The sequence below is a fragment of the Staurois parvus genome, unplaced genomic scaffold (assembly GCF_062004578.1).
Source record: "Staurois parvus isolate SC_StPar_1 unplaced genomic scaffold, SC_StPar_1.0 ptg000318l, whole genome shotgun sequence".
NCBI lineage: Eukaryota > Metazoa > Chordata > Amphibia > Anura > Ranidae > Staurois > Staurois parvus.
The window spans coordinates 4,612,768-4,640,579 of NW_028318114.1; the positions used below are offsets into that span (position 1 = coordinate 4,612,768).

The 27,812-nt window shown below is 47.3% G+C and overlaps 1 protein-coding gene across 2 annotated transcripts in view; it reads right to left on the reverse strand.

Moving 5' to 3' along the window:
* Window positions 1–27,812, reverse strand: part of LOC149457498 (potassium channel subfamily T member 2) — a 1,188,731-nt gene that overhangs the window by 699,502 nt on the left and 461,417 nt on the right. For both annotated transcript variants that reach the window (XM_089683639.1, XM_089683638.1), the window contains exons 7-8: window positions 22,432–22,515; window positions 20,687–20,781 (exon numbers count right to left, since the gene is read on the reverse strand). In XM_089683639.1, the coding sequence (XP_089539765.1) occupies window positions 20,687–20,781; window positions 22,432–22,515 (179 nt within the window). The remainder of the gene's footprint in view (window positions 1–20,686; window positions 20,782–22,431; window positions 22,516–27,812) is intronic.

Consider the following 27,812-nt stretch of genomic DNA (forward strand, 5'->3'; position numbering starts at 1 on the left):
GGCCCTCAGTAACAATTCTGTGTCCCTGAGTAACAATTCTGTGTCTGTCCGAGTAACAATTCTGTAGCCCTAAGTAACAGTTCTGTGGCCCTCAGTAACAATTCTGTTTCCCTGAGTAACAATTCTGTGGCCCTAAGTAACAGTTCTTTGGCCCTCAGTAACAATTCTGTGTCCCTGAGTAACAATTCTGTGGCCCTAAGTAACGGTTCTGTGGCCCTCAGTAACAATTCTGTGTCCCTGAGTAACAATTCTGTGTCTGTCCGAGTAACAATTCTGTGGCCCTAAGTAACAGTTCTGTGGCCCTCAGTAACAATTCTGTGTCCCTAAGTAACAAATCTGTGGCCCTAAGTAACGGTTCTGTGGCCCTCAGTAACAATTCTGTGTCCCTAAGTAACAATTCTGTGGCCCTAAGTAACGGTTCTGTGGCCCTCAGTAACAATTCTGTGTCCCTAAGTAACAATTCTGTGGCCCTAAGTAACGGTTCTGTGGCCCTCAGTAACAATTCTGTGTCCCTCAGTAACAATTCTGTGTCTGTCCCTGATTAACGTTTACGTGGCCCTAAGTAACGGTTCTGTGGCCCTCAGTAACAATTCTGTGTCCCTGATTAATGTTTCTGTGGCCCTAAGTAACGGTTCTGTGGCCCTCAGTAACAATTCTGTGTCCCTCAAGAAACAATTCTGTGTCTGTCCGTGAGTAACAATTCTGTGGCCCTAAGTAACGGTTCTGTGGCCCTCAGTAACAATTCTGTGTCCCTGATTAACGTTTATGTGGCCCTAAGTAACGGTTCTGTGGCCCTCAGTAACAATTCTGTGTCCCTGATTAACGTTTCTGTGGCCCTAAGTAACGGTTCTGTGGCCCTCAGTAACAATTCTGTGTCCCTCAGTAACAATTCTGTGTCTGTCCCTGAGTAACAATTCTGTGGCCCTAAGTAATGGTTCTGTGGCCCTCAGTAACAATTCTGTGTCCCTGAGTAACTTTTATGTGGCCCTAAGTAACGGTTCTGTGGCCCTCAGTAACAATTCTGTGTCCCTGATTAACGTTTCTGTGGCCCTCAGTAACAATTCTGTGTCCCTCAGTAACAATTCTGTGTCTGTTCCTGAGTAACAATTCTGTGGCCCTAAGTAACGGTTCTGTGGCCCTCAGTAACAATTCTGTGTCCCTGAGTAACAATTCTGTGGCCCTAAGTAACGGTTCTGTGGCCCTCAGTAACAATTCTGTGTCCTTCAGTAACAATTCTGTGTCTGTCCCTGAGTAACAATTATGTGGCCCTAAGTAACGGTTATGTGGCCCTCAGTAACAATTCTGTGTCCCTAAGTAACAATTCTGTGGCCCTAAGTAACGGTTCTGTGGCCCTCAGTAACAATTCTGTGTCCCTAAGTAACAATTCTGTGGCCCTAAGTAACGGTTCTGTGGCCCTCAGTAACAATTCTGTGTCCCTCAGTAACAATTCTGTGTCCCTCAGTAACAATTCTGTGTCTGTCCCTGATTAACGTTTACGTGGCCCTAAGTAACGGTTCTGTGGCCCTCAGTAACAATTCTGTGTCCCTGATTAACGTTTCTGTGGCCCTAAGTAACGGTTCTGTGGCCCTCAGTAACAATTCTGTGTCCCTCAAGAAACAATTCTGTGTCTGTCCGTGAGTAACAATTCTGTGGTCCTAAGTAACGGTTCTGTGGCCCTCAGTAACAATTCTGTGTCCCTGATTAACGTTTATGTGGCCCTAAGTAACGGTTCTGTGGCCCTCAGTAACAATTCTGTGTCCCTCAGTAACAATTCTGTGTCTGTCCCTGAGTAACAATTCTGTGGCCCTAAGTAACGGTTCTGTGGCCCTCAGTAACAATTCTGTGTCCCTGAGTAACGTTTCTGTGGCCCTAAGTAACAATTCTGTGGCCCTCAGTAACAATTCTGTGTCTGTCCCTGAGTAACAATTCTGTGGCCCTAACTAACGTTTCTGTGGCCCTAAGTAACAGTTCTGTGGCCCTCAGTAACAATTCTGTGTCTGTCCCTGAGTAACAATTCTGTGGCCCTAACTAACGTTTCTGTGGCCCTCAGTAACAGTTCTGTGGCCCTCAGTAACAATTCTGTGTCTGTCCCTGAGTAACAATTCTGTGGCCCTAACTAACGTTTCTGTGGCCCTAAGTAACAATTCTCTGGCACTCAGTAACAATTCTGTCTGTCCCTGAGTAACAATTCTGTGGCCCTAATAACGTTTCTGTGGCCCTAAGTAACAGTTCTGTGGCCCTCAGTAACAATTCTGTGTCTGTCCCTGAGTAACAATTCTGTGGCCCTAACTAACGTTTCTGTGGCCCTAAGTAACAATTCTCTGGCACTCAGTAACAATTCTGTCTGTCCCTGAGTAACAATTCTGTGGCCCTAACTAGCGTTTCTTTGGCCCTAAGTAACGATTCTGTGGCCCTCATTAACAATTCTGTGTCCCTGAGTAATGCTTCTCTGTCCCTAAGTAACGTTTCTCTGTCCCCAAGTAACGTTTCTGTGGCCCTAACTCTGTCCCTAATACAGAGCGGTCTGCCTCTCTTGAATGACTGGAGGCAAATGAAGAATTCTAAAATGGCCGCCATTTATAGCTCGACCATTACACAGTGCTGGCTGCCTGGCTGCTGATTGGCTAATGCGATCACATGTCATTAAGGAATGCATTATGGGTCAGCGCGCCTTGTCTGCGCGCCTTCCCAGACATCCCCGCTCCGTCGCCGCACATGTCCGCCGCCATTTTAGGAAAAATTTTGATTCGCGCGTCCGAAGTAGGCTATTTTTCGGATTCGGCGCGAATCGAAAATTTTCCAATATTCGACTCGAATTCCACTTCGCCTACTTCGATTCGCTCATCTCTAAATATATACACATAAACAGGAAATTACTGTGAAGGATGTCTTTCCGGTTTGCGTGTTGGTTTCCCAGTGCATCCTGGGATATCTCATGCCTGTCATATCTCCAAAATAAAACAAAGCTAACTGTGAATAAAAGCCCCTCAAATGCTGCAGGTGCTGTTAGCAAGCTTTGTCATAGGAATCTATGGAGGCTTTGGAGACAATTAGAAGCAGGAAGAAAGCAACAGGGAGTATCATTTTTGAAGCAAAGCAAACACAACATGTAAACAGAACTGAAAGCTTGCCATTTTATTTAGTAACAGGTGATTTGATTGACATTCAGAGTGCTTTAGAAAAGCATGTCCAATGCCACAATTTGAAGCAAGTGTAAACAAACCCTTAACTGTTTTAGGAACACACCAAAATTTGAGATTTTCCTTTACTTTCACTTTAAGTGATATAAGCAAACATACCAAATATAGAAGGTGAACCTCCCTAACAGAAGCACCTACAGCAATAAAAACCTGACAGGTGTTCTAATCCCTCTACACATTATACTGTATGAAATGAAAAATTGCTATGCTTTAATCAGGACCATCCCTGTCCAAACCTTCAGCCCTCATGCACACTTGACGTTTTTACAGCTCCTGTTTTTTTCTACAGCTAGTAAACCCCCAGCATGTTATCCTATGTGTCCATGCACACATAGACTGTAATCAATGTTTTTGGCTGGGACATTTTTTGACTGGAAAAAAAAAACAGGACTAGTGGGTTTCTAGAATAGTTTTTTAGCTGTAAAAATGCTCTAACATTGCAAAACACGGCAAAATGCGGTAAAACGCCGCAAACCAGCATTTCTGGACTTTTTTTTTGGCCAAAAAATACATTTTGGGGGGTAAAAAAAATGGGAAAACGCAGCTAATTGCGGCAAAATGCCGCTAAACACTAATGCAAAAACGCTAAAAAAAGCTAAAAAAACTCACATGTTTAATGTGACTTTATACAGCTAACCTTACCAGCATTATCAAAACGTCAACTGTGCATGAGGGCTCAAAGTATACATAAATGTGTTAAAGTGTTTTGCTTCAGTCTATAGGTTGTTTCAATCCCACATTAATAAAATAGAGTTTAGAAAGAAAAATGTGTGATTTTCTTGGTACAAAATATGGAAGCTGCCATTGCTGACATCTTTATGATAATTCTAATTGCCTGGCTGTTGTATTGCCCACTGGTTTTCAATATTATCTGAGCTAATGACAAAGAACAAATATAAAAATCATGAAAGCCAGAAAGAATTCCTTATATGCATACTATTTGTGGTGCATAGAGTTAAGTTTTAAACCCATAGGGGTAGGTATGACAGTCAGGAAACTTAAGATTTTGAAAGAGTGGTCGCAGGTGTACCGTAAACGGATTTCAATTGAGTTCTGCAATTATAAAACCTAGAACAGACACCAAACAAATAAAGGAAAAGCACATTAAACATAATGTATAGGGATGGTCTATACTGTATGTGTGTTCACTGAACACACGAACATCTGGGGCGTTTGGTGGGCCATTCGCCCGCATGCCCCACAATGCAATACACTCTGGCAGCACATTGTAATTGGCTAAATCCTGACCACAGGTTAGGTGCAATGCTTTCGCCAATGACAGCTGAGTTCACAATAAGAGCCATGATTTGCCAAAGTCTCAGTAACTTTGGCCATTCTTGGCTCATGGCAATTGGGCGGAGCTAGCGGGGACATCACTGCTAGCTCCGCCAAATTGTTAATGACAGTTATATCAGTTTCCAGTTAGACATACACAATTGACCGGAGCTAGTGGTGACAAAACCGCCAGCTCCGTCCAATTGTTTACATCTGACTCGCAACAGAGTTGTTTTTTTTTTCGTTTCAGCGAGTTAGTGTCGTTATGACAATGCTGGATGCCATGATTGACGATGGATTACAACTAGAGATGAGCGAATCGAAGTATCCGAAGTGGAATTCGAGTCGAATATCGGAAAAATTTCGATTCGTGCCGAATCCGAAAAATAGCCTAATTCGGACGCGCGAATCGAAATTTTTCAGAAAATGGCGGCTGACATGTGCGGCGACGGAGCGGGGATGTCTGGGAAGGCGCGCAGACAAGGCGCGCTGACCCATAATGCATTCCTCAACTACATGTGATCGCATCAGCCAATCAGCAGCCAGCCAGCCAGCACTGTGTAATGGTCGAGCTATAAATAGCGGCCATTTTGGAATTCTTCATTTGCCTGCAGTTATTGAACAGAGGCAGACCGCTCTGTACTAGGGACAGGGACAGAGTTAGGGCCACAGAAACGATAATTGGGGACAGAGAAAAGTTACTTAGGGACAGAGAACCATTACTCAGGGACACAGACTTGTTAATGAGGGCCACAGAATCGTTATTTAGGGACAAAGAAACGCTAGTTAGGGCCACAGAATTCATAATCAGGGACAGACAGAATTGTTACTCAGTGCCAGAGAATTGTTACTTAGGGCCACAGAAACGTTATTAGGGCCACAGAATTTTTACTCAGGGACAGACAGAATTGTTACTGAGTGCCAGAGAATTGTTACTTAGGGCCACAGAAACTTTAATTAGGGCCACAGAATTTTTACTCAGGGACAGACAGAATTGTTACTGAGTGCCAGAGAATTGTTACTCAGGGACAGACAGAATTGTTACTGAGTGCCAGAGAATTGTTACTTAGGGCCACAGAAACTTTACTTAGGGCCACAGAATTTTTACTCAGGGACAGACAGAATTGTTACTGAGTGCCAGAGAATTGTTACTCAGGGACAGACAGAATTGTTACTGAGTGCCAGAGAATTGTTACTTAGGGCCACAGAAACTTTACTTAGGGCCACAGAATTGTTACTCGCACAGACACAGAATTGTTACTCGCACAGACACAGAATTGTTACTGAAGGCCACAGAACTGTTACTTAGGGCCACAGAATTGTTACTCGCACAGACACAGAATTGTTACTCGCACAGACACAGAACTGTTACTGAGGGCCACAGAACTGTTACTTAGGGCCACAGAATTGTTACTCGCACAGACACAGAATTGTTACTCAGGGCCACAGAACTGTTACTTAGGGACAAAGAAACGCTAGTTAGGGCCACAGAATTCATACTCAGGGACAGACAGAATTGTTACGGAGTGCCAGAGAATTGTTACTCTGGGCCACAGAAACTTTACTTAGGGCCACAGAATTTTTACTCAGGGACAGACAGAATTGTTACTGAGTGCCAGAGAATTGTTACTCAGGGACAGACAGAATTGTTACGGAGTGCCAGAGAATTGTTACTCAGGGCCCCAGAAACTTTACTTAGGGCCACAGAATTTTTACTCAGGGACAGACAGAATTGTTACTGAGTGCCAGAGAATTGTTACTCAGGGACAGACAGAATTGTTACTGAGTGCCAGAGAATTGTTACTTAGGGCCACAGAAACTTTACTTAGGGCCACAGAATTGTTACTCGCACAGACACAGAATTGTTACTCGCACAGACACAGAATTGTTACTGAAGGCCACAGAACTGTTACTTAGGGCCACAGAATTGTTACTCGCACAGACACAGAATTGTTACTCGCACAGACACAGAACTGTTACTGAGGGCCACAGAACTGTTACTTAGGGCCACAGAATTGTTACTCGCACAGACACAGAATTGTTACTCAGGGCCACAGAACTGTTACTTAGGGACAAAGAAACGCTAGTTAGGGCCACAGAATTCATACTCAGGGACAGACAGAATTGTTACGGAGTGCCAGAGAATTGTTACTCTGGGCCACAGAAACTTTACTTAGGGCCACAGAATTTTTACTCAGGGACAGACAGAATTGTTACTGAGTGCCAGAGAATTGTTACTCAGGGACAGACAGAATTGTTACGGAGTGCCAGAGAATTGTTACTCAGGGCCACAGAAACTTTACTTAGGGCCACAGAATTTTTACTCAGGGACAGACAGAATTGTTACTGAGTGCCAGAGAATTGTTACTCAGGGACAGACAGAATTGTTACTGAGTGCCAGAGAATTGTTACTTAGGGCCACAGAAACTTTACTTAGGGCCACAGAATTGTTACTCGCACAGACACAGAATTGTTACTCGCACAGACACAGAACTGTTACTGAGGGCCACAGAAACTTTACTTAGGGCCACAGAATTGTTACTCACACAGACACAGAATTGTTACTCGCACAGACACAGAACTGTTACTGAGGGCCACAGAACTGTTACTTAGGGCCACAGAATTGTTACTCGCACAGACACAGAATTGTTACTCAGGGCCACAGAACTGTTACTTAGGGACAAAGAAACGCTAGTTAGGGCCACAGAATTCATACTCAGGGACAGACAGAATTGTTACGGAGTGCCAGAGAATTGTTACTCAGGGCCACAGAAACTTTACTTAGGGCCACAGAATTTTTACTCAGGGACAGACAGAATTGTTACTGAGTGCCAGAGAATTGTTACTCAGGGACAGACAGAATTGTTACGGAGTGCCAGAGAATTGTTACTCAGGGACAGACAGAATTGTTACTGAGTGCCAGAGAATTGTTACTTAGGGCCACAGAAACTTTAATTAGGGCCACAGAATTTTTACTCAGGGACAGACAGAATTGTTACTGAGTGCCAGAGAATTGTTACTCAGGGACAGACAGAATTGTTACGGAGTGCCAGAGAATTGTTACTCAGGGCCACAGAAACTTTACTTAGGGCCACAGAATTTTTACTCAGGGACAGACAGAATTGTTACTGAGTGCCAGAGAATTGTTACTCAGGGACAGACAGAATTGTTACGGAGTGCCAGAGAATTGTTACTCACGGCCACAGAAACTTTACTTAGGGCCACAGAATTTTTACTCAGGGACAGACAGAATTGTTACTGAGTGCCAGAGAATTGTTACTCAGGGACAGACAGAATTGTTACTGAGTGCCAGATAATTGTTACTCAGGGCCCCAGAAACTTTACTTAGGGCCACAGAATTTTTACTCAGGGACAGACAGAATTGTTACTGAGTGCCAGAGAATTGTTACTCGGACAGACAGAATTGTTACTGAGTGCCAGAGAATTGTTACTTAGGGCCACAGAAACTTTACTTAGGGCCACAGAATTGTTACTCGCACAGACACAGAATTGTTACTCGCACAGACACAGAATTGTTACTGAAGGCCACAGAACTGTTACTTAGGGCCACAGAATTGTTACTCGCACAGACACAGAATTGTTACTCGCACAGACACAGAACTGTTACTGAGGGCCACAGAACTGTTACTTAGGGCCACAGAATTGTTACTCGCACAGACACAGAATTGTTACTCAGGGCCACAGAACTGTTACTTAGGGACAAAGAAACGCTAGTTAGGGCCACAGAATTCATACTCAGGGACAGACAGAATTGTTACGGAGTGCCAGAGAATTGTTACTCAGGGCCACAGAAACTTTACTTAGGGCCACAGAATTTTTACTCAGGGACAGACAGAATTGTTACTGAGTGCCAGAGAATTGTTACTCAGGGACAGACATAATTGTTACGGAGTGCCAGAGAATTGTTACTCAGGGCCACAGAAACTTTACTTAGGGCCACAGAATTTTTACTCAGGGACAGACAGAATTGTTACTGAGTGCCAGAGAATTGTTACTCAGGGACAGACAGAATTGTTACTGAGTGCCAGAGAATTGTTACTTAGGGCCACAGAAACTTTACTTAGGGCCACAGAATTGTTACTCGCACAGACACAGAATTGTTACTCGCACAGACACAGAACTGTTACTGAGGGCCACAGAAACTTTACTTAGGGCCACAGAATTGTTACTCGCACAGACACAGAATTGTTACTCGCACAGACACAGAACTGTTACTGAGGGCCACAGAACTGTTACTTAGGGCCACAGAATTGTTACTCGCACAGACACAGAATTGTTACTCAGGGCCACAGAACTGTTACTTAGGGACAAAGAAACGCTAGTTAGGGCCACAGAATTCATACTCAGGGACAGACAGAATTGTTACGGAGTGCCAGAGAATTGTTACTCAGGGCCACAGAAACTTTACTTAGGGCCACAGAATTTTTACTCAGGGACAGACAGAATTGTTACTGAGTGCCAGAGAATTGTTACTCAGGGACAGACAGAATTGTTACGGAGTGCCAGAGAATTGTTACTCAGGGACAGACAGAATTGTTACTGAGTGCCAGAGAATTGTTACTTAGGGCCACAGAAACTTTAATTAGGGCCACAGAATTTTTACTCAGGGACAGACAGAATTGTTACTGAGTGCCAGAGAATTGTTACTCAGGGACAGACAGAATTGTTACGGAGTGCCAGAGAATTGTTACTCAGGGCCACAGAAACTTTACTTAGGGCCACAGAATTTTTATTCAGGGACAGACAGAATTGTTACTGAGTGCCAGAGAATTGTTACTCAGGGACAGACAGAATTGTTACGGAGTGCCAGAGAATTGTTACTCACGGCCACAGAAACTTTACTTAGGGCCACATAATTTTTACTCAGGGACAGACAGAATTGTTACTGAGTGCCAGAGAATTGTTACTCAGGGACAGACAGAATTGTTACTGAGTGCCAGATAATTGTTACTTAGGGCCACAGAAACGTTATTAGGGCCACAGAATTGTTACTCAGGGACAGACAGAATTGTTACTGAGTGCCAGAGAATTGTTACTTAGGGCCACAGAAACTTTAGTTAGGGCCACAGAATTGTTACTCAGGGACAGACACAGAATTGTTACTGAGGGCCACAGAACTGTTACTTAGGGCCACAGAATTGTTACTCGCACAGACACAGAATTGTTACTGAGGACCACAGAACTGTTACTTAGGGCCACAGAATTGTTACTCGCACAGACACAGAATTGTTACACAGGGACACAGAACTGTTACTGAGGGCCACAGAACCGTTACTTAGGGCCACAGAATTGTTACTCGCACAGACACAGAATTGTTACTCGCACAGACACAGAATTGTTACTGAGGGCCACAGAACTGTTACTTGGGGCCACAGAAACGTTAATCAGGGACACAGAATTGTTACTGAGGGCCACAGAACTGTTACTTAGGGCCACAGAATTGTTACTCGCACAGACACAGAATTGTTACTCAGGGACACAGAATTGTTACTCAGGGACACATAATCGTTTAATTAAAGAGTATGTCAGACAACATGCAGAGGAGTGGCAGAGGAGGCAATGTTTTAGGAGCGAGCAGACGTGGCAGCAGAGGAAGGGGTCGAGGCAGCACTATTCGCAGCCAGAGGCCAGTGCTCCCGGTGTCATCCAGCGGTCGTGTCTCCACCAACAACCCTGCCGTCATCGATTGGTTGGCTCGGTCGTCTTCCTCTTCCCAGGTCACCTCTGACACCTACAGCCAACGGTCGGTGGGTACGTCAGACACAACCGTTAGTTGGCATGGCCCGGGACCAAGCCCACTGAAATCACGTGTCCTCTACCTGCCCCTGTCCTTTGGTGTTCCCTCACCAAGCGAAGTATCGCATGCTGTGGGCTCAGCCCCACTGTACAGTGAGGAAGAGCTAACAGAGGGCGGTCAGGAACGGGGGGAGACATCCGCCTTTTCAGCAGCTAGGCGAAGAAGTAGTGGCGAGGAGAGTGGCCCAGTAGCCGGTCTAGAGACAGGTCTGTCTCCTGACCCAGATGCAGCCGAGGGGGCTAGTAGTGAGGCGGAGACCCTACTTGATGATGAGGAGGTTGATCGCACTTGGCAGCCTCATCGTCATCAGGCAATTTCTTCCGCATCATCAGGAGAAGAGGGTGGCAGCTTGGCAGTGAGCGAAACAGTCGGTGGGTTGCCCAGGAGACAGCAGCAGGGTCGCAGCAGTGTCAGTGGAAGCAGTGTCAGTGGAGCCAAACGGCCACGTAGTAGAGCACCAGCTCCACTGCAGCCTACCACCACGGCCAGTAGTGGTGCCGGTGTGCACGGAGGAAGCAGCAGTCAGCCAGTGAGGAGTATCGGGGGCAAAGTTTCCTACTCGGCGGTGTGGCAATTTTTCGTCAAGCCGCCCGAGGAAGTAAACGTAGCCGTATGTCGACTATGTGGCCAGAAAGTCAAGCGTGGCCAGGGGGCCCAAGTTGGGACTATTTGGGCCATGTTGGGACAATGGGAGACCTCCCATTGCTGCTGTCTCCATCGCCACACTCTGCCATGTGCCACTTTCAGGTCTCCTCACACACTGCTGGTGTGTTGAATTTTTTGACATAGGGTGCTGGCAGATTACGGGCCTCCCATAGCTGCTGCCAGGCCCCTAATCTGCCATAGGCCCCTATATACCGCCTCCTCATGCTGCTGCCAGGTCCAGAGTCTCTCATGGGTCCCTGTACGGCCTCCCATTGCTGCTGTCTCCATCGCCACACTCTGCCATGTGCCACTTTCAGGTCTCCTCACACAGTGCTGGTGTGTAGAATTTTTTGACATAGGGTGCTGGCAGATTACGGGCCTCCCATAGCTGCTGCCAGGCCCCTAATCTGCCATAGGCCCCTATATACCGCCTCCTCATGCTGCTGCCAGGTCCAGAGTCTCTCATGGGTCCCTGTACGGCCTCCCATTGCTGCTGTCTCCATCGCCACACTCTGCCATGTGCCACTTTCAGGTCTCCTCACACTGCTGGTGTGTAGAATTTTTTGACATAGGGTGCTGGCAGATTACGGGCCTCCTATAGCTGCTGCCAGGCCCCTAATCTGCCATAGGCCCCTATATACCGCCTCCTCATGCTGCTGCCAGGTCCAGAGTCTCTCATGGGTCCCTGTACGGCCTCCCATTGCTGCTGTCTCCATCGCCACACTCTGCCATGTGCCACTTTCAGGTCTCCTCACACTGCTGGTGTGTAGAATTTTTTGACATAGGGTGCTGGCAGATTACGGGCCTCCTATAGCTGCTGCCAGGCCCCTAATCTGCCATAGGCCCCTATATACCGCCTCCTCATGCTGCTGCCAGGTCCAGAGTCTCTCATGGGTCCCTGTACGGCCTCCCATTGCTGCTGTCTCCATCGCCACACTCTGCCATGTGCCACTTTCAGGTCTCCTCACACTGCTGGTGTGTAGAATTTTTTGACATAGGGTGCTGGCAGATTACGGGCCTCCCATAGCTGCTGCCAGGCCCCTAATCTGCCATAGGCCCCTATATACCGCCTCCTCATGCTGCTGCCAAGTCCAGAGTGTGTCATGGGTCCCTGTACGGCCTCCCATTGCTGCTGTCTCCATCGCCACACTCTGCCATGTGCCACTTTCAGGTCTCCTCACACACTGCTGGTGTGTAGAATTTTTTGACATAGGGTGCTGGCAGATTACGGGCCTCCCATAGCTGCTGCCAGGCCCCTAATCTGCCATAGGCCCCTATATACCGCCTCCTCATGCTGCTGCCAGGTCCAGAGTCTCTCATGGGTCCCTGTACGGCCTCCCATTGCTGCTGTCTCCATCGCCACACTCTGCCATGTGCCACTTTCAGGTCTCCTCACACTGCTGGTGTGTAGAATTTTTTGACATAGGGTGCTGGCAGATTACGGGCCTCCCATTGCTGCTGCCAGGCCCCTAATCTGCCATGGGCCCCTGTACCGCCTCCTCATGCTGCTGCCAAGTCCAGAGTGTGTCATGGGTCCCTGTACGGCCTCCCATTGCTGCTGTCTCCATAGCCACACTCTGCCATGTGCCACTTTCAGGTCTCCTCACACACTGCTGGTGTGTAGAATTTTTTGACATAGGGTGCTGGCAGATTACGGGCCTCCCATAGCTGCTGCCAGGCCCCTAATCTGCCATAGGCCCCTATATACCGCCTCCTCATGCTGCTGCCAGGTCCAGAGTCTCTCATGGGTCCCTGTACGGCCTCCCATTGCTGCTGTCTCCATCGCCACACTCTGCCATGTGCCACTTTCAGGTCTCCTCACACTGCTGGTGTGTAGAATTTTTTGACATAGGGTGCTGGCAGATTACGGGCCTCCCATAGCTGCTGCCAGGCCCCTAATCTGCCATAGGCCCCTATATACCGCCTCCTCATGCTGCTGCCAGGTCCAGAGTCTCTCATGGGTCCCTGTACGGCCTCCCATTGCTGCTGTCTCCATCGCCACACTCTGCCATGTGCCACTTTCAGGTCTCCTCACACACTGCTGGTGTGTAGAATTTTTTGACATAGGGTGCTGGCAGATTACGGGCCTCCCATAGCTGCTGCCAGGCCCCTAATCTGCCATAGGCCCCTATATACCGCCTCCTCATGCTGCTGCCAGGTCCAGAGTCTCTCATGGGTCCCTGTACGGCCTCCCATTGCTGCTGTCTCCATCGCCACACTCTGCCATGTGCCACTTTCAGGTCTCCTCACACACTGCTGGTGTGTAGAATTTTTTGACATAGGGTGCTGGCAGATTACGGGCCTCCCATAGCTGCTGCCAGGCCCCTAATCTGCCATAGGCCCCTATATACCGCCTCCTCATGCTGCTGCCAGGTCCAGAGTCTCTCATGGGTCCCTGTACGGCCTCCCATTGCTGCTGTCTCCATCGCCACACTCTGCCATGTGCCACTTTCAGGTCTCCTCACACACTGCTGGTGTGTTGAATTTTTTGACATAGGGTGCTGGCAGATTACGGGCCTCCCATAGCTGCTGCCAGGCCCCTAATCTGCCATAGGCCCCTATATACCGCCTCCTCATGCTGCTGCCAGGTCCAGAGTCTCTCATGGGTCCCTGTACGGCCTCCCATTGCTGCTGTCTCCATCGCCACACTCTGCCATGTGCCACTTTCAGGTCTCCTCACACTGCTGGTGTGTTGAATTTTTTGACATAGGGTGCTGGCAGATTACGGGCCTCCTATAGCTGCTGCCAGGCCCCTAATCTGCCATAGGCCCCTATATACCGCCTCCTCATGCTGCTGCCAAGTCCAGAGTCTGTCATGGGTCCCTGTACGGCCTCCCATTGCTGCTGTCTCCATCGCCACACTCTGCCATGTGCCACTTTCAGGTCTCCTCACACACTGCTGGTGTGTAGAATTTTTTGACATAGGGTGCTGGCAGATTACGGGCCTCCCATAGCTGCTGCCAGGCCCCTAATCTGCCATGGGCCCCTATATACCGCCTCCTCATGCTGCTGCCAGGTCCACAGTGTCTCATGCCATGTGCCACTTTCAGGTCTCCTCACACTGCTGGTGTGTTGAATTTTTTGACATAGGGTGCTGGCAGATTATGGGCCTCCTATAGCTGCTGCCAGGCCCCTAATCTGCCATAGGCCCCTATATACCGCCTCCTCATGCTGCTGCCAGGTCCAGAGTCTCTCATGGGTCCCTGTACGGCCTCCCATTGCTGCTGTCTCCATCGCCACACTCTGCCATGTGCCACTTTCAGGTCTCCTCACACTGCTGGTGTGTTGAATTTTTTGACATAGGGTGCTGGCAGATTACGGGCCTCCTATAGCTGCTGCCAGGCCCCTAATCTGCCATAGGCCCCTATATACCGCCTCCTCATGCTGCTGCCAGGTCCAGAGTCTCTCATGGGTCCCTGTACGGCCTCCCATTGCTGCTGTCTCCATCGCCACACTCTGCCATGTGCCACTTTCAGGTCTCCTCACACTGCTGGTGTGTAGAATTTTTTGACATAGGGTGCTGGCAGATTACGGGCCTCCCATAGCTGCTGCCAGGCCCCTAATCTGCCATAGGCCCCTATATACCGCCTCCTCATGCTGCTGCCAGGTCCAGAGTCTGTCATGGGTCCCTGTACGGCCTCCCATTGCTGCTGTCTCCATCGCCACACTCTGCCATGTGCCACTTTCAGGTCTCCTCACACACTGCTGGTGTGTAGAATTTTTTGACATAGGGTGCTGGCAGATTACGGGCCTCCCATAGCTGCTGCCAGGCCCCTAATCTGCCATAGGCCCCTATATACCGCCTCCTCATGCTGCTGCCAGGTCCAGAGTCTCTCATGGGTCCCTGTACGGCCTACCATTGCTGCTGTCTCCATCGCCACACTCTGCCATGTGCCACTTTCAGGTCTCCTCACACACTGCTGGTGTGTAGAATTTTTTGACATAGGGTGCTGGCAGATTACGGGCCTCCCATAGCTGCTGCCAGGCCCCTAATCTGCCATGGGCCCCTATATACCGCCTCCTCATGCTGCTGCCAGGTCCACAGTGTCTCATGCCATGTGCCACTTTCAGGTCTCCTCACACTGCTGATGTATTGAATTTTTTGACATAGGGTGCTGGCAGATTATGGGCCTCCTATAGCTGCTGCCAGGCCCCTAATCTGCCATAGGCCCCTATATACCGCCTCCTCATGCTGCTGCCAGGTCCAGAGTCTCTCATGGGTCCCTGTACGGCCTCCCATTGCTGCTGTCTCCATCGCCACACTCTGCCATGTGCCACTTTCAGGTCTCCTCACACACTGCTGGTGTGTAGAATTTTTTGACATAGGGTGCTGGCAGATTGCGGGCCTCCCATAGCTGCTGCCAGGCCCCTAATCTGCCATAGGCCCCTATATACCGCCTCCTCATGCTGCTGCCAGGTCCAGAGTCTCTCATGGGTCCCTGTACGGCCTCCCATTGCTGCTGTCTCCATCGCCACACTCTGCCATGTGCCACTTTCAGGTCTCCTCACACACTGCTGGTGTGTAGAATTTTTTGACATAGGGTGCTGGCAGATTACGGGCCTCCTATAGCTGCTGCCAGGCCCCTAATCTGCCATAGGCCCCTATATACCGCCTCCTCATGCTGCTGCCAGGTCCAGAGTCTGTCATGGGTCCCTGTACGGCCTCCCATTGCTGCTGTCTCCATCGCCACACTCTGCCATGTGCCACTTTCAGGTCTCCTCACACTGCTGGTGTGTTGAATTTTTTGACATAGGGTGCTGGCAGATTACGGGCCTCCTATAGCTGCTGCCAGGCCCCTAATCTGCCATGGGCCCCTATATACCGCCTCCTCATGCTGCTGCCAGGTCCACAGTGTCTCATGCCATGTGCCACTTTCAGGTCTCCTCACACTGCTGGTGTGTAGAATTTTTTGACATAGGGTGCTGGCAGATTACGGGCCTCCCATAGCTGCTGCCAGGCCCCTAATCTGCCATAGGCCCCTATATACCGCCTCCTCATGCTGCTGCCAGGTCCAGAGTCTCTCATGGGTCCCTGTACGGCCTCCCATTGCTGCTGTCTCCATCGCCACACTCTGCCATGTGCCACTTTCAGGTCTCCTCACACTGCTGGTGTGTAGAATTTTTTGACATAGGGTGCTGGCAGATTACGGGCCACCCATAGCTGCTGCCAGGCCCCTAATCTGCCATAGGCCCCTATATACCGCCTCCTCATGCTGCTGCCAGGTCCAGAGTCTGTCATGGGTCCCTGTACGGCCTCCCATTGCTGCTGTCTCCATCGCCACACTCTGCCATGTGCCACTTTCAGGTCTCCTCACACTGCTGGTGTGTAGAATTTTTTGACATAGGGTGCTGGCAGATTACGGGCCTCCTATAGCTGCTGCCAGGCCCCTAATCTGCCATAGGCCCCTATATACCGCCTCCTCATGCTGCTGCCAGGTCCAGAGTCTCTCATGGGTCCCTGTACGGCCTCCCATTGCTGCTGTCTCCATCGCCACACTCTGCCATGTGCCACTTTCAGGTCTCCTCACACTGCTGGTGTGTAGAATTTTTTGACATAGGGTGCTGGCAGATTACGGGCCTCCTATAGCTGCTGCCAGGCCCCTAATCTGCCATAGGCCCCTATATACCGCCTCCTCATGCTGCTGCCAGGTCCAGAGTCTCTCATGGGTCCCTGTACGGCCTCCCATTGCTGCTGTCTCCATCGCCACACTCTGCCATGTGCCACTTTCAGGTCTCCTCACACTGCTGGTGTGTAGAATTTTTTGACATAGGGTGCTGGCAGATTACGGGCCTCCCATTGCTGCTGCCAGGCCCCTAATCTGCCATGGGCCCCTATACCGCCTCCTCATGCTGCTGCCAAGTCCAGAGTGTGTCATGGGTCCCTGTACGGCCTCCCATTGCTGCTGTCTCCATAGCCACACTCTGCCATGTGCCACTTTCAGGTCTCCTCACACTGCTGGTGTGTTGAATTTTTTGACATAGGGTGCTGGCAGATTACGGGCCTCCCATTGCTGCTGCCAGGCACGTAATCTGCCATGGGCCCCCGTACCGACTCCTCATGCTGTGACGTTGCAACAAGGTGGAATTCAACCCTACATATGTTAGACCGCCTTTACGAACAGCGAAAGGCCATCACCGATTTCCTGATGTTAAAAGCGGATAAAGGTACTCCCTGTGTAACTTAGATGTCAGCCATTGGCAGCTCATGCGTGACACCTGCGCTTGCTCAGGCCCTTTGAGGAGGCCACGCTATTCGTGAGTCGCCAGGACTATGGGATGAACGACGTCATTCCTCTGTTGCACGTCCTGGAACAAATGCTGTTAACAATGGCTGGTCAGGGTGCGGTAGACGTGGCGCACAGATCTCAACGCCACATGACCCCTGTGGGGGCAGGACAGGAAGAAGAGGAGGAGGTAGAGGAGGACATTGGTGCTCAGGAATTATTGAGTGAAATGGGTGGTTTTTCCACTCAGCGGACAGGAGTGGAGGAGCAGGAGCATCTGGTAGAGGAGGAGGAGGAGGAGACAGAGGACCCAGACGCACCGTGGCAGTATGCTGTGGAGATGGAGGCAGGGAGTCCCTCGCATTCCTTGGCACAAATGGCCCATAGCATGCTCGGTTGCTTGCGTAGCGACAGCCGAATAATAACCATCAGACAGAGGGATGACTTTTGGCTGTCCACCTTGTTGGACCCTCGCTACCGTTCAAAAATGGTGGCCTTTTTCACACCTGCTGAGAGGGAGGCCAAAATAACGTACTATAAAAACCACCTATGTAGTCAGCTGGTCTCTGCCTGTCTGCGCCAACGTCCATCCTCAGACACTGTGGGCCCTGTGCGCTCGCGTTCCGCTGCCATGGCAGCAGGGGAGGGGTGGGGTGGTAGGAGCAGTGGCAGCTCCACCAGCAGCGGCTGCCTCAGTCTGCAGTCGATGATGAGTAGCTTTCTTCACCAGCGCAGTGAGGAAACTACTAACCAGCCGCAGCAGCAGCAGCAGCAGCATCAGGTGGACCTGGAGCAGGACCTCAAACAACAGGCTTAGGCCTACTTGGACAGCACCCTGCCAACCGAGGTAGACAATCCCCTTGACTACTGGGCAACGAAACTTGACCTTTGGCCCCAACTAGCTGAATTTGCCCTTGAAAGGCTGTCATGCCCGGCCAGTAGCGTGGCATCGGAGCGCGTGTTTAGTGCGGCAGGAGGTATTGCAACTCCGCGGAGGACACGACTGTCCACCCAAAGTGTGGAGAGACTGACGTTTGTGAAAATGAATCAGGCGTGGATTAGTCTGGATTTCAAACCACCAGTTCCTGACACAACTGACTAAATCCGCCATGAATCATGCCCCAAACATGTGCCACTTTCAGGTCTCCTCACACTGCTGGTGTGTTCCATTTTTTGTCATAGGGTGCTGGCAGATTACGGGCCTCCCATAGCTGCTGCCAGGCCCCTAATCTGCCATGGGCCCCTATACCGCCTCCTCATGCTGCTGCCAAGTCCAGAGTCTCTCATGGGTCCCTGTACGGCCTCCCATTGCTGTTGTCTCCATCGCCACACTCTGCCATGTGCCACTTTCAGGTCTCCTCACACTGCTGGTGTATTCCATTTTTTGTCATAGGGTGCTGGCAGATTACGGGCCTCCCATAGCTGCTGCCAGGCCCCTAATCTGCCATGGGCCCCTATACCGCCTCCTCATGCTGCTGCCAGGTCCAGAGTCTGTCATGGGTCCCTGTACGGCCTCCCATTGCTGCTGTCTCCATCGCCACACTCTGCCATGTGCCACTTTCAGGTCTCCTCACACTGCTGGTGGGTTCCATTTTTTGTCATAGGGTGCTGGCAGATTACGGGCCTCCCATAGCTGCTGCCAGGCCCCAAATCTGCCATGGGCCCCCGTACCGACTCCTCATGCTGCTGCCAGGCCCGTAATCTGTCATGGGCCCCTGTTGTCGCTTGTTGGCATATTCCGCTCGTTCAGATGCTCCTTCTCCTGCTACTCCTCTTCACGGATTCCGTCAGCAGTCTTTCTTGGAATCCGTTTCCAAGAGACAACAGTTTGCGAGCACGCACCAGACGGTGCAGAAACTGAACGTCCTCCTGTCCAAGTTGCTGCTGCCAGGCTCGTAATCTGTCATGCGCCCCTGTACCGCCTCCTCATGCTGCTGCCAGGTCCAGAGTGTGTCATGGGCCCCCGTACCGACTCCAAATGCTGCTGCCAGGCCCGTAATCTGTCATGGACCCCTGTACCGCCTCCCCATGCTGCTGCCAGGTCCAGATTGTGTCATGGGTCCCTGTACGGCCTCCCATTGCTGCTGCCAGGCCTGTAATCTGCCATGGGCCCCCGTACCGACTCCTCATGCTGCTGCCAGGCCCGTAATCTGCCATGGGCCCCTGTACCGCCTCCTCATGCTGCTGCCAGGTCCAGAGTGTGTCATGGGTCCCTGTACGGCCTCCCATTGCTGCTGTCTCTATCGCCACACTCTGCCATGTGCCACTTTCAGGTCTCCTCACACTGCTGGTGGTTTCCATTTTTGTCATAGGGTGCTGTATGGCCTCCCATTGCTGCTGCCTCCACCGCCACACTGTGGCTCCACACTCTGGTTTTGGCCCCGTGACTGGCCAAATGAGTGAAGTGTGCGGTGATTCTAAGATCGACGGCACTCATCTGCATGTCATACTGCCTGACAGTATTATTTCTCTTCCCCAGCAGACTCCAAGGGCATTTAAATTAAAGGTACAGTGTTCAGCACTAATATTAAGTCTCTCTGAAGCCTAGAAACACCCTTTTTTAAGTTAAATTCACAGCGAATATATTCGACTCGAATCAAAATTTTTCCACGAATTCGCCGAATCAGTCGAATCGAATTTTTGAATACTTCGCTCATCTCTAATTACAACGTTGGAACCATTTTTGGGGGCTTTTTTCTTTAATAAAGGACTTTCAAAAACTGTATTTTTTTTTTTTTCAAAAGTCTGGTCTCTTTATTTTTTCACACTTTTAACCCTTTAGTGAATTGGTAGGGGTACTGGTACACAATGGGAGGCAGCATCAGGGTCCTCCCTTATTTAAAAGGGAACCCTGATGCTAATGAGACCCCCTGCCTACAGACCCCCAAAACCACCGGGCCAGAGTTGTGGGGAAGAGGCCCTTGTCCTCATCGGCATGGGGACACTGTCCCCGTGCCAAGGCCACGTGGCCTGGTAAGGCCCTGGGTCTGGTAGGAATGTATGGGGGACCCCCATGCTTTTTTACCACAATTTTGGGAGGTGGGGTTCCCATTAAAAGTTCTGTCAGGCCTATTTTTTTTACATAAAGCAATGAAAAATGACTGCCCCATTGAAAATTGTACTTTTTTTTTTTTTCACTGATTCATGTCTCTCAGGGCAGTACCTGAGTCCCCATATCCCTTTTATGGGCAATGAGTTGCATATGAGCCTTCAAAATGGGCACTTTTGAGTTTACAAGTTCAATTCCCATAGAACTGCATTATGTTCGATGTTTGCAGTATAACTTTCTTTAAGTTCGAATGTTCTACCACGTACCGAACAGGGGGGTGTTCAGACCAATCAGCAATAATGTATATGACGTCTTTAAGCACCTTAATATGTATAAGAGAAGTTATATTAATGTTCTGTGTTTTAATAAAAAAATAAGATTCTGAATGCTCTGGATAAACTGTAGCCATTTAGTTACCGTGCTTCTTCCTGTACATTTATTAATACAAATGACACATACAAGATAACTGACTTACCATGTAAAGATTAGACAAAGTAAGGTGGATATCAAAATTAAAACTTGATTAAACATTGCAGATTGTGTTCTCTGTATTGCTCTATGAAGATCATTCTGAAATATGACAATACACATTAAGATCATTATTTCATGCAACATCAGTTTTGACAACAGTACACCAACCTAATATTAATATTGTTAAATGTAATATTCTGCTGCAATCTTTGTAAGGATAATAATACATGAAAACTCAAACAATACCCCAATGGGTATGCAGGGCTGTAAAATGAGTATCCTGTATGCTGGGATCTATCTAAAATATTAGCTGTAGTTGGGATTCCTACTTATATTGGTATTATTATTTTTTTCAAATTCTTTATTTATCCAAATAAGGCATCCAAAAAGAATACAATCTCAAATAATGATATATAAAAAAATTAAAAGGAAAAATAGTAGGAGAGTTCTCTGAACACCAAGTAGGTACATACCACCAATGGGAGATGAGCGATATCAAGAGTATATACAATATCAAAAATACAGAGTAGGTTATTATTAGACTAACACCAAGTATTGTAGACCAGTAAGGCAGTGATGTCAGGACTGGAGAGGGTCGGTTCCAGAAAAAAAAACAGACCCTAAGCAGATTGCAGAGGGACTGAGAGATCAGCTAACGACCAACTCTAGCGTCGACACCACTAAAATCCAGGAGGCAAACATCATCACCTGTGACAATATGATCAGTGAACAAATATTTAGATTGCTTTAATTGGATACCTCATTTTCTAAGAAGAAAAGCAGAGAAAGAAGAGCAGAAAGAGAGGAAGAAAGAGAGAAAAAATAAATAAAAGGGAGGGAGAGGATCTATGGGGGAAATATATAGGGATACATGTCTGAAGCCATGTGGGGGGAGGGAGCTACTGTCATTGTGGGCACACTGCTCTGGATGGCTGGATTACGCATCCAGAGCAGTGTGCTAACAGTGAAGCACACCCCCCCCCCCCCCGCTCCCTAGTAAAACAATCCCATCACAAAGTTAATCCTTTGATTGCCCCTCATGTTAATCCATTCCTGCCTAGTGCCATTAGTACAGTGTCAGTGCTTTTGTTTAGCACTGATCACTGTATTGGTGTCACTGGGGATGTGAGTGACACCAAGTCAGTACCCCCCCAGTGTCAGAATGTCCGTCGCAGTCCCGCAGTCCTACAATAAGTCGCTGCTCGCCGCCATTATTAGTATCTATACCGCCATTTGTAAACGCTGTAAAATCATTTGTTAAGTATTGTGGGGAAGGGTGAGAACTTTAGTCATGTTTTTATTCCCATCTGGGTCCCCATTGAGGAGATCTTTTTACTTTCTGTATGATCACAAGAACAGGATTATACCCCCCCCCCCCACCAATCAGCTGAAACCTAAATGACCATAAAAAATACTAACAAAGGTTTTAACCCTTACCCAATCTAACATAAAAACAGGTTTTGGCTGAAGTTGGGTTTTAGTATGAAAGTTATCCCACATGCGTGATCCAGGACAATGAGTGAAGTCATGATGATGATGGTATCCCCAAAGCCTGCACTGTTAAAAAAAAAAACAGCTACCATCATTTTATCTTCACACGTCCATTTCAAGCTGCCTTGGATGCAGTGTGTGTGTGTGTGTGTGCTTGCGTGCGTGCGTGCGTGTGTGTCAGAAGCAGAATTCGAAGAAGACCATCTATTGTGCTGATAGTTCTGACTGCTTTGTGTTTAACTCAAATCATATACTTACAATCATGTTCTCCAAAGCATGTTTTGCCAGCCAGCAGTTTAGGAAGACGGGCACAAATAAATTTCTTAGAGGAGGCCAGAATATCTAAAAGGAAACAATAAGCAATGTTTAAAATGGAAATACAAATATTATGTGTATTTATAAACTAATTAATATATTTTTCTTCACGCAAGATATTTCTTTATTGTCAATTTTAATCTAAAAATTATGGGATGCAATAATCTGGAATACAAAGTCCATCCATCCTGACACAAAAGCTCTATACATTAAAATACATAAACTATTAGAGCACATAATTAGTGTGGGTAATCTACTGCCTGCTTTGTAATGGAGGATTCAAGTATTACCCTCTAAAGGCTTTCTTATACTAAGCTGAGGTTAGCATTGATAGTCAGATACCTGTTATGTCTTTAGAATTTGAATTCCAAAGTTCACCTTGACACCAGCATATGGTCCTATTCATTGTGTTTGAGAAACAAGGTTCTAAAACCTATTCATTGCTTCAGTTCCTTAAATTGTGTAAATTGTAAAATGTCTGTAATAGAGAACTGTTTGTACAACCTCATCACAAGCTTGTTAGGACGTGCAGTCATTTGGATTTTGGTTGTTCAAAGCAACAGCAAATACTGGAAGTTTGGTTTAAAAATAATTCCTCTACTGAAGGCTTCATGACAAGAACAGATATTAAACCACATTCCTATGAACACAAGAAGGTGAAGAACACAGCAGCATTTTACGGAAATGTAATATTTACAGATTATGTGCATGTCTGAATGTAAAATGGCAGAGTAATACTGTATATTGTACTTTTTTTCCTACTAAAAGAAAAACATGAGTACTAAACTACATTACCACATGGTAATAATATGTCATATTTAAATATGTTCAAGTCAAAATATATAAAGTAAAAACTTGGCACTTCTATTTATGTTCTTCTGTTGTGAGTACCCTGCTAAAGGTCATATGGTTGTTGACCTGGAATTGCAAGGCTAGAATCTTTTGGTACAATCACAATGTGATTGTCATGTCATCTCAAATGAGGTTTATTTTTTTTAATAAAGATCCTGTAGCATAAGCAATTTTTTTTAGATCTGTTAATTTAGGATAAAGGATCTTATTTGAAAGAAGAAACAACAATATTCCAATTAATAGTTGAGTAGATCAGAGATTTAAGCTGTTAAAGTAAAACTCACCTGTTCTTCAGTCCAGAACTGGTTCTTTTCTCCTTTTCTCTGGCATGCTACCACCAACACATCTGAATTGCACCTGGAATGCCAGTGTTGAAGCCAGTCAGGAGAGATCTCTTGTGACTGATGCTGGCTTCAAATAGAAAAACTATGAATGGCTTGGCATTTGAGCAACCAATTGCTATGTCTAAGCAGAGCCCCTTGCCTCCAGTGTTTGCCAATCCTTCTTGTATTTCTCATACTTTCAGTGAACCTGCACTTATGTGCACTCCTTTTCCTCCAGTGATCTTGGTGTTCCTGTGCTTCTAGTGACCCCAGTAAACCAGGGACTGGCGTTTTTGCACTTGCGTTTTGCTGCATGTTTTTATGCATTTTACATTTTTTTTTATTTGTGTTGTTGCTAGGCAAATTTTAAATGCAAAACACATCAAAACACAGCAAAAATGCAATACATGCTTTTCTGCAGAGTTTTCATTGAAGTCTATAGAACCAAAATGCAACATTTTGTGTTAAAAAAAACTCCATAACCATTTCCATTAAATGCACCAGGTGAAAACGCAAAGATATGAACCTGTCCCAAAAGAAATCATGTTAAATAGACTCATATATACAAAAAAAGTGTAGCGCTAAATAAATACTAAACAAATAATATATAATGTGACGCACTCAATCCCCTTAAATGCACACAAAACAGAGATAACACACAAATTGTGCAACACATGACTTCCCACTAAGGGCATATAGCAAGTGCAAGTGATAAATAATGCAATAGTGACTCACACAAAAATTGCAATAGTGACTCACACAAAAATCAGTATATCTTATCACATAAAACCACAAAAACAGTCACTACACGGTGCATATAAATATATACACTATATATAATCCAGTGATGGTGCTCCAATCCAACTGTCATGCAAGTGACTGTGTATGTGTCCAATACGTGATCAATCCTTCAATGGCCTGAGTGCCCCCTCACCTCCTTGCCTCGACCCCACAGGGTCAGCTCGCTCAAAGGATAACACCAATCCTGATAAGGGCATATTCCTCACAGGCTCCCCTCAAGGTAATGAACGCTCCTCATTCCAAGCCTCCATAAACTCTCCCCGGATCATGGATAAACAAAAAAAGCTTCCATAGTGTAATCTGTTTTTATTATAACTATATAAAAATATAAATTGCCCACTCACATGTAATTTCTTCTTGTACACTGCTCTGTATCACCTCATGCTAGAGGTGTACTGCATGGGTATCAAAAGGTGTTCCAATATGGCCCCCACGCCAGAAGTGACGTCACTGCGCACCCGGAAATACCACCGCGCGTACCGACACATTGCGTCACGCTAGCACGTGACTTCTTCAGGGTAGGAGACTGAGGAAGTCACGTGCTAGCGTGACGCAATGCGTCGGTACGTGACGAGGAGTTATTTCTGGGTGCATGGTGACGTCACTTCCGGTGTATCTGTATAGTATAGTGTATAGTATCTGGGTAGAATTTGGTGGATGTCTAGTGTGTCTTGCATACCAACTCTCAGGATTACACATTCTACTCTGCTTCACATAATTCTTATTCCTGTTTAGACTATTTTTTCCTACATCAATCGCCATTACCTTATCTTACAGCGGGAGAGATTGGTATCTGGACGCTATCCGACCATGCGCAGGTCCTGTTGACTTTGACAATATAGAGAGGGATATTCAGGATTACTTTGCCACTAACGAGTCCCAGGAGATCTCACCATGTGTGGGGAGGAAGGAGCACAAATGTGTACTTCAGGGATCCTTTATTAAACTGGGAGCTAGAGTTAAACAAGAGCGTTGGCAAGATATCACCGCACTTCTGGAATGTATTTGGGTTCTGGAACAATCCCATAACCATTCATTAGCAATCAAAATGGTGGTTGAACTTAAAATCTTAAGGAACACCCTTAACTCTGTTCTACTTACGAAGGCAAAAATAAAACTTATGTATTCTCGGAGACATTATTATGAATTTGGAGGAAAGCCAGGGAGATTATTGGCCAGGGACACCAAACATAAGACCTATATACCTATGGTAATGTCCCCTCAGGGCCTCAAACTTTATAAATCTCAGGACATTACAAACTGCTTATGCGACTATTAAGTTAGTAATAGACGACTATCTTCAAAATTCACGTCTCCCTCAACTGTCTGCAGCAGATAGAGGGGAAATGGAGGGTCCCACAACTGAACCAGAAGTACTGAAGGTGATACAGGGGGTGGAGACGAATGGAGCTCCTGGCCTGGATTGCTTCCCCTTGCTTTACTACCGGACTTTCTCTGCCCACCTACTGCCCAGACTGGTGCATTCTTGTAACTCCCTGTCAGATGGAGAGGTGTTACCCACAACCACCCTTGCTGCACACATCACCTTAATTCCCAAGGAGGGTAAAGATGGTTCAGAATGTGCAAATTACTATCCCATTTGTTTGCTAAATGTGGACTTTAAGCTCTTCACAAAGGTTTTAGCCAATCGACTTCTCTCATTTCTGCTTTCCTTAGCCCATGACCAAGTGGGTTTCATTCCGAACAGGGAGGCTAAGGACGATACATGTCTGATTCTCATTCCCATGTCTCATTCTGATCCATCTTGTCCACTCCAGGGACATTCGTACCCTGCTGATATCAGTGAATGCGTAGAAGGCATTTGACTGGGTGAACTGACTCTTTCTGCAATCATCCTTGAGACACATTTGGTTGGGAGCCAACATGTGCACCTGGGTGGATGCAATTTATTCTCATCCAACGGCAGCTGTAAGTGTGAATGAAGCTTTATCATCCACTATTTCACTAATTAACAGTACTAGACAGGGATGTCCCCTGTCACCCCTGATTTTTGTATTGGTCCTAGAACCCCTTTTATGTAGGATCAGGGCCCATCCAGATGTCAAGGGTCTACCAGGCATTGAAGTACAGTGTAAGGTTGCGACGTAAGCCAACAACCTCTTCTTTATTACATGCCCAGACATAACAACCCCAACTTCTGTCAGGAGTTTCAAAACTATGCAACATTATCAAATTACAAAACAAATGTCCAAAAATCAGAGGCCTGGAATATGAATTTGACCCCTGAAGCTCTTTGTCGACTTTGAGACAATTTTCATTTTACCTGGGCTCAGAAGAAACTTAAATACTTAGGCAGAGATTACCCCCTCCATGTCAGATATATTCAAGGAAAATTGACTGGCATCAACCAGGATCGATCTAAATTGGTACCATAAGCAAACTGGCAGTCCTGTCGAGACTTTTATATCTTTTACAAACCTTCTGGAATCCCTGTTCTTTCCTCCGAGAAACCAAAGCAGATTTCCTAAACTTCTTATGGGGTAATAAAACAAAACGTGTTTCCTACTGGTTCCTTGCCCTACCCAAAGAGAAAGGGGGAATGAGCTTCCCAGATCCCTTTAAATATTAGTATGCAGGTCATATGTCCTGAACTTTAAACTGGATTAAACATGGATCAGAAAAGGGCTGGGTAGGTCTGGAGCAATATTTGTCACTGCTCCCCCTACAAACACTTCCGTGGCAAAGCACGCCTCTCCTGTTAGAGGTGAAAACGCATCCTACCTAAGGGACTACAGGGGCAATACTGACCAAAGTGGGCTGCATTAAATCCACTTTGCGGACAGGCACACAATGGGAAAAGATAGTAAACACATAACACCTTAATTAACAGATTCGAACAAGGGTCCTCAGCATGAGGTTGTTTTGCTGATTATATCAACATCTTCTTAGAGTATCTGAGTCTAGGAAGGGGGGGGGGGGTGAAGCAGTCAATGCTAGTTTGGGCACAGAGACCCCAAATCTGTATTTTAGTCCTACAGTTCTCAGAGTCTGTGTGTTTTGGGGAAACATGGACTTGAATCTGAAGTAAGCTACGCCAAAAGTCCCCCAGACACACAAAAAATAGAGCCCCCTTCAGATGCCAGGGCCATGGTCCATAGGCAAAGGGCTAGCCTGCAGTCCCCTCCAAAAGCCCCTGTCCCAGTTGGTGTCGCAAACGTGCCCAACAGAGACTGACGCAGTCCGCCATTTTGGTAAGAATCTCCATTTTCTCCCCTCACTACCCCTCCCCCTCACTCTGAGAGGCACAGTGACAGTGTATGTGTGTGTTAAAAAATTTCACAGGAGGGTCATTGGAGCTATAAAGGCCCCCCTAGGGAGCCGGTGCCT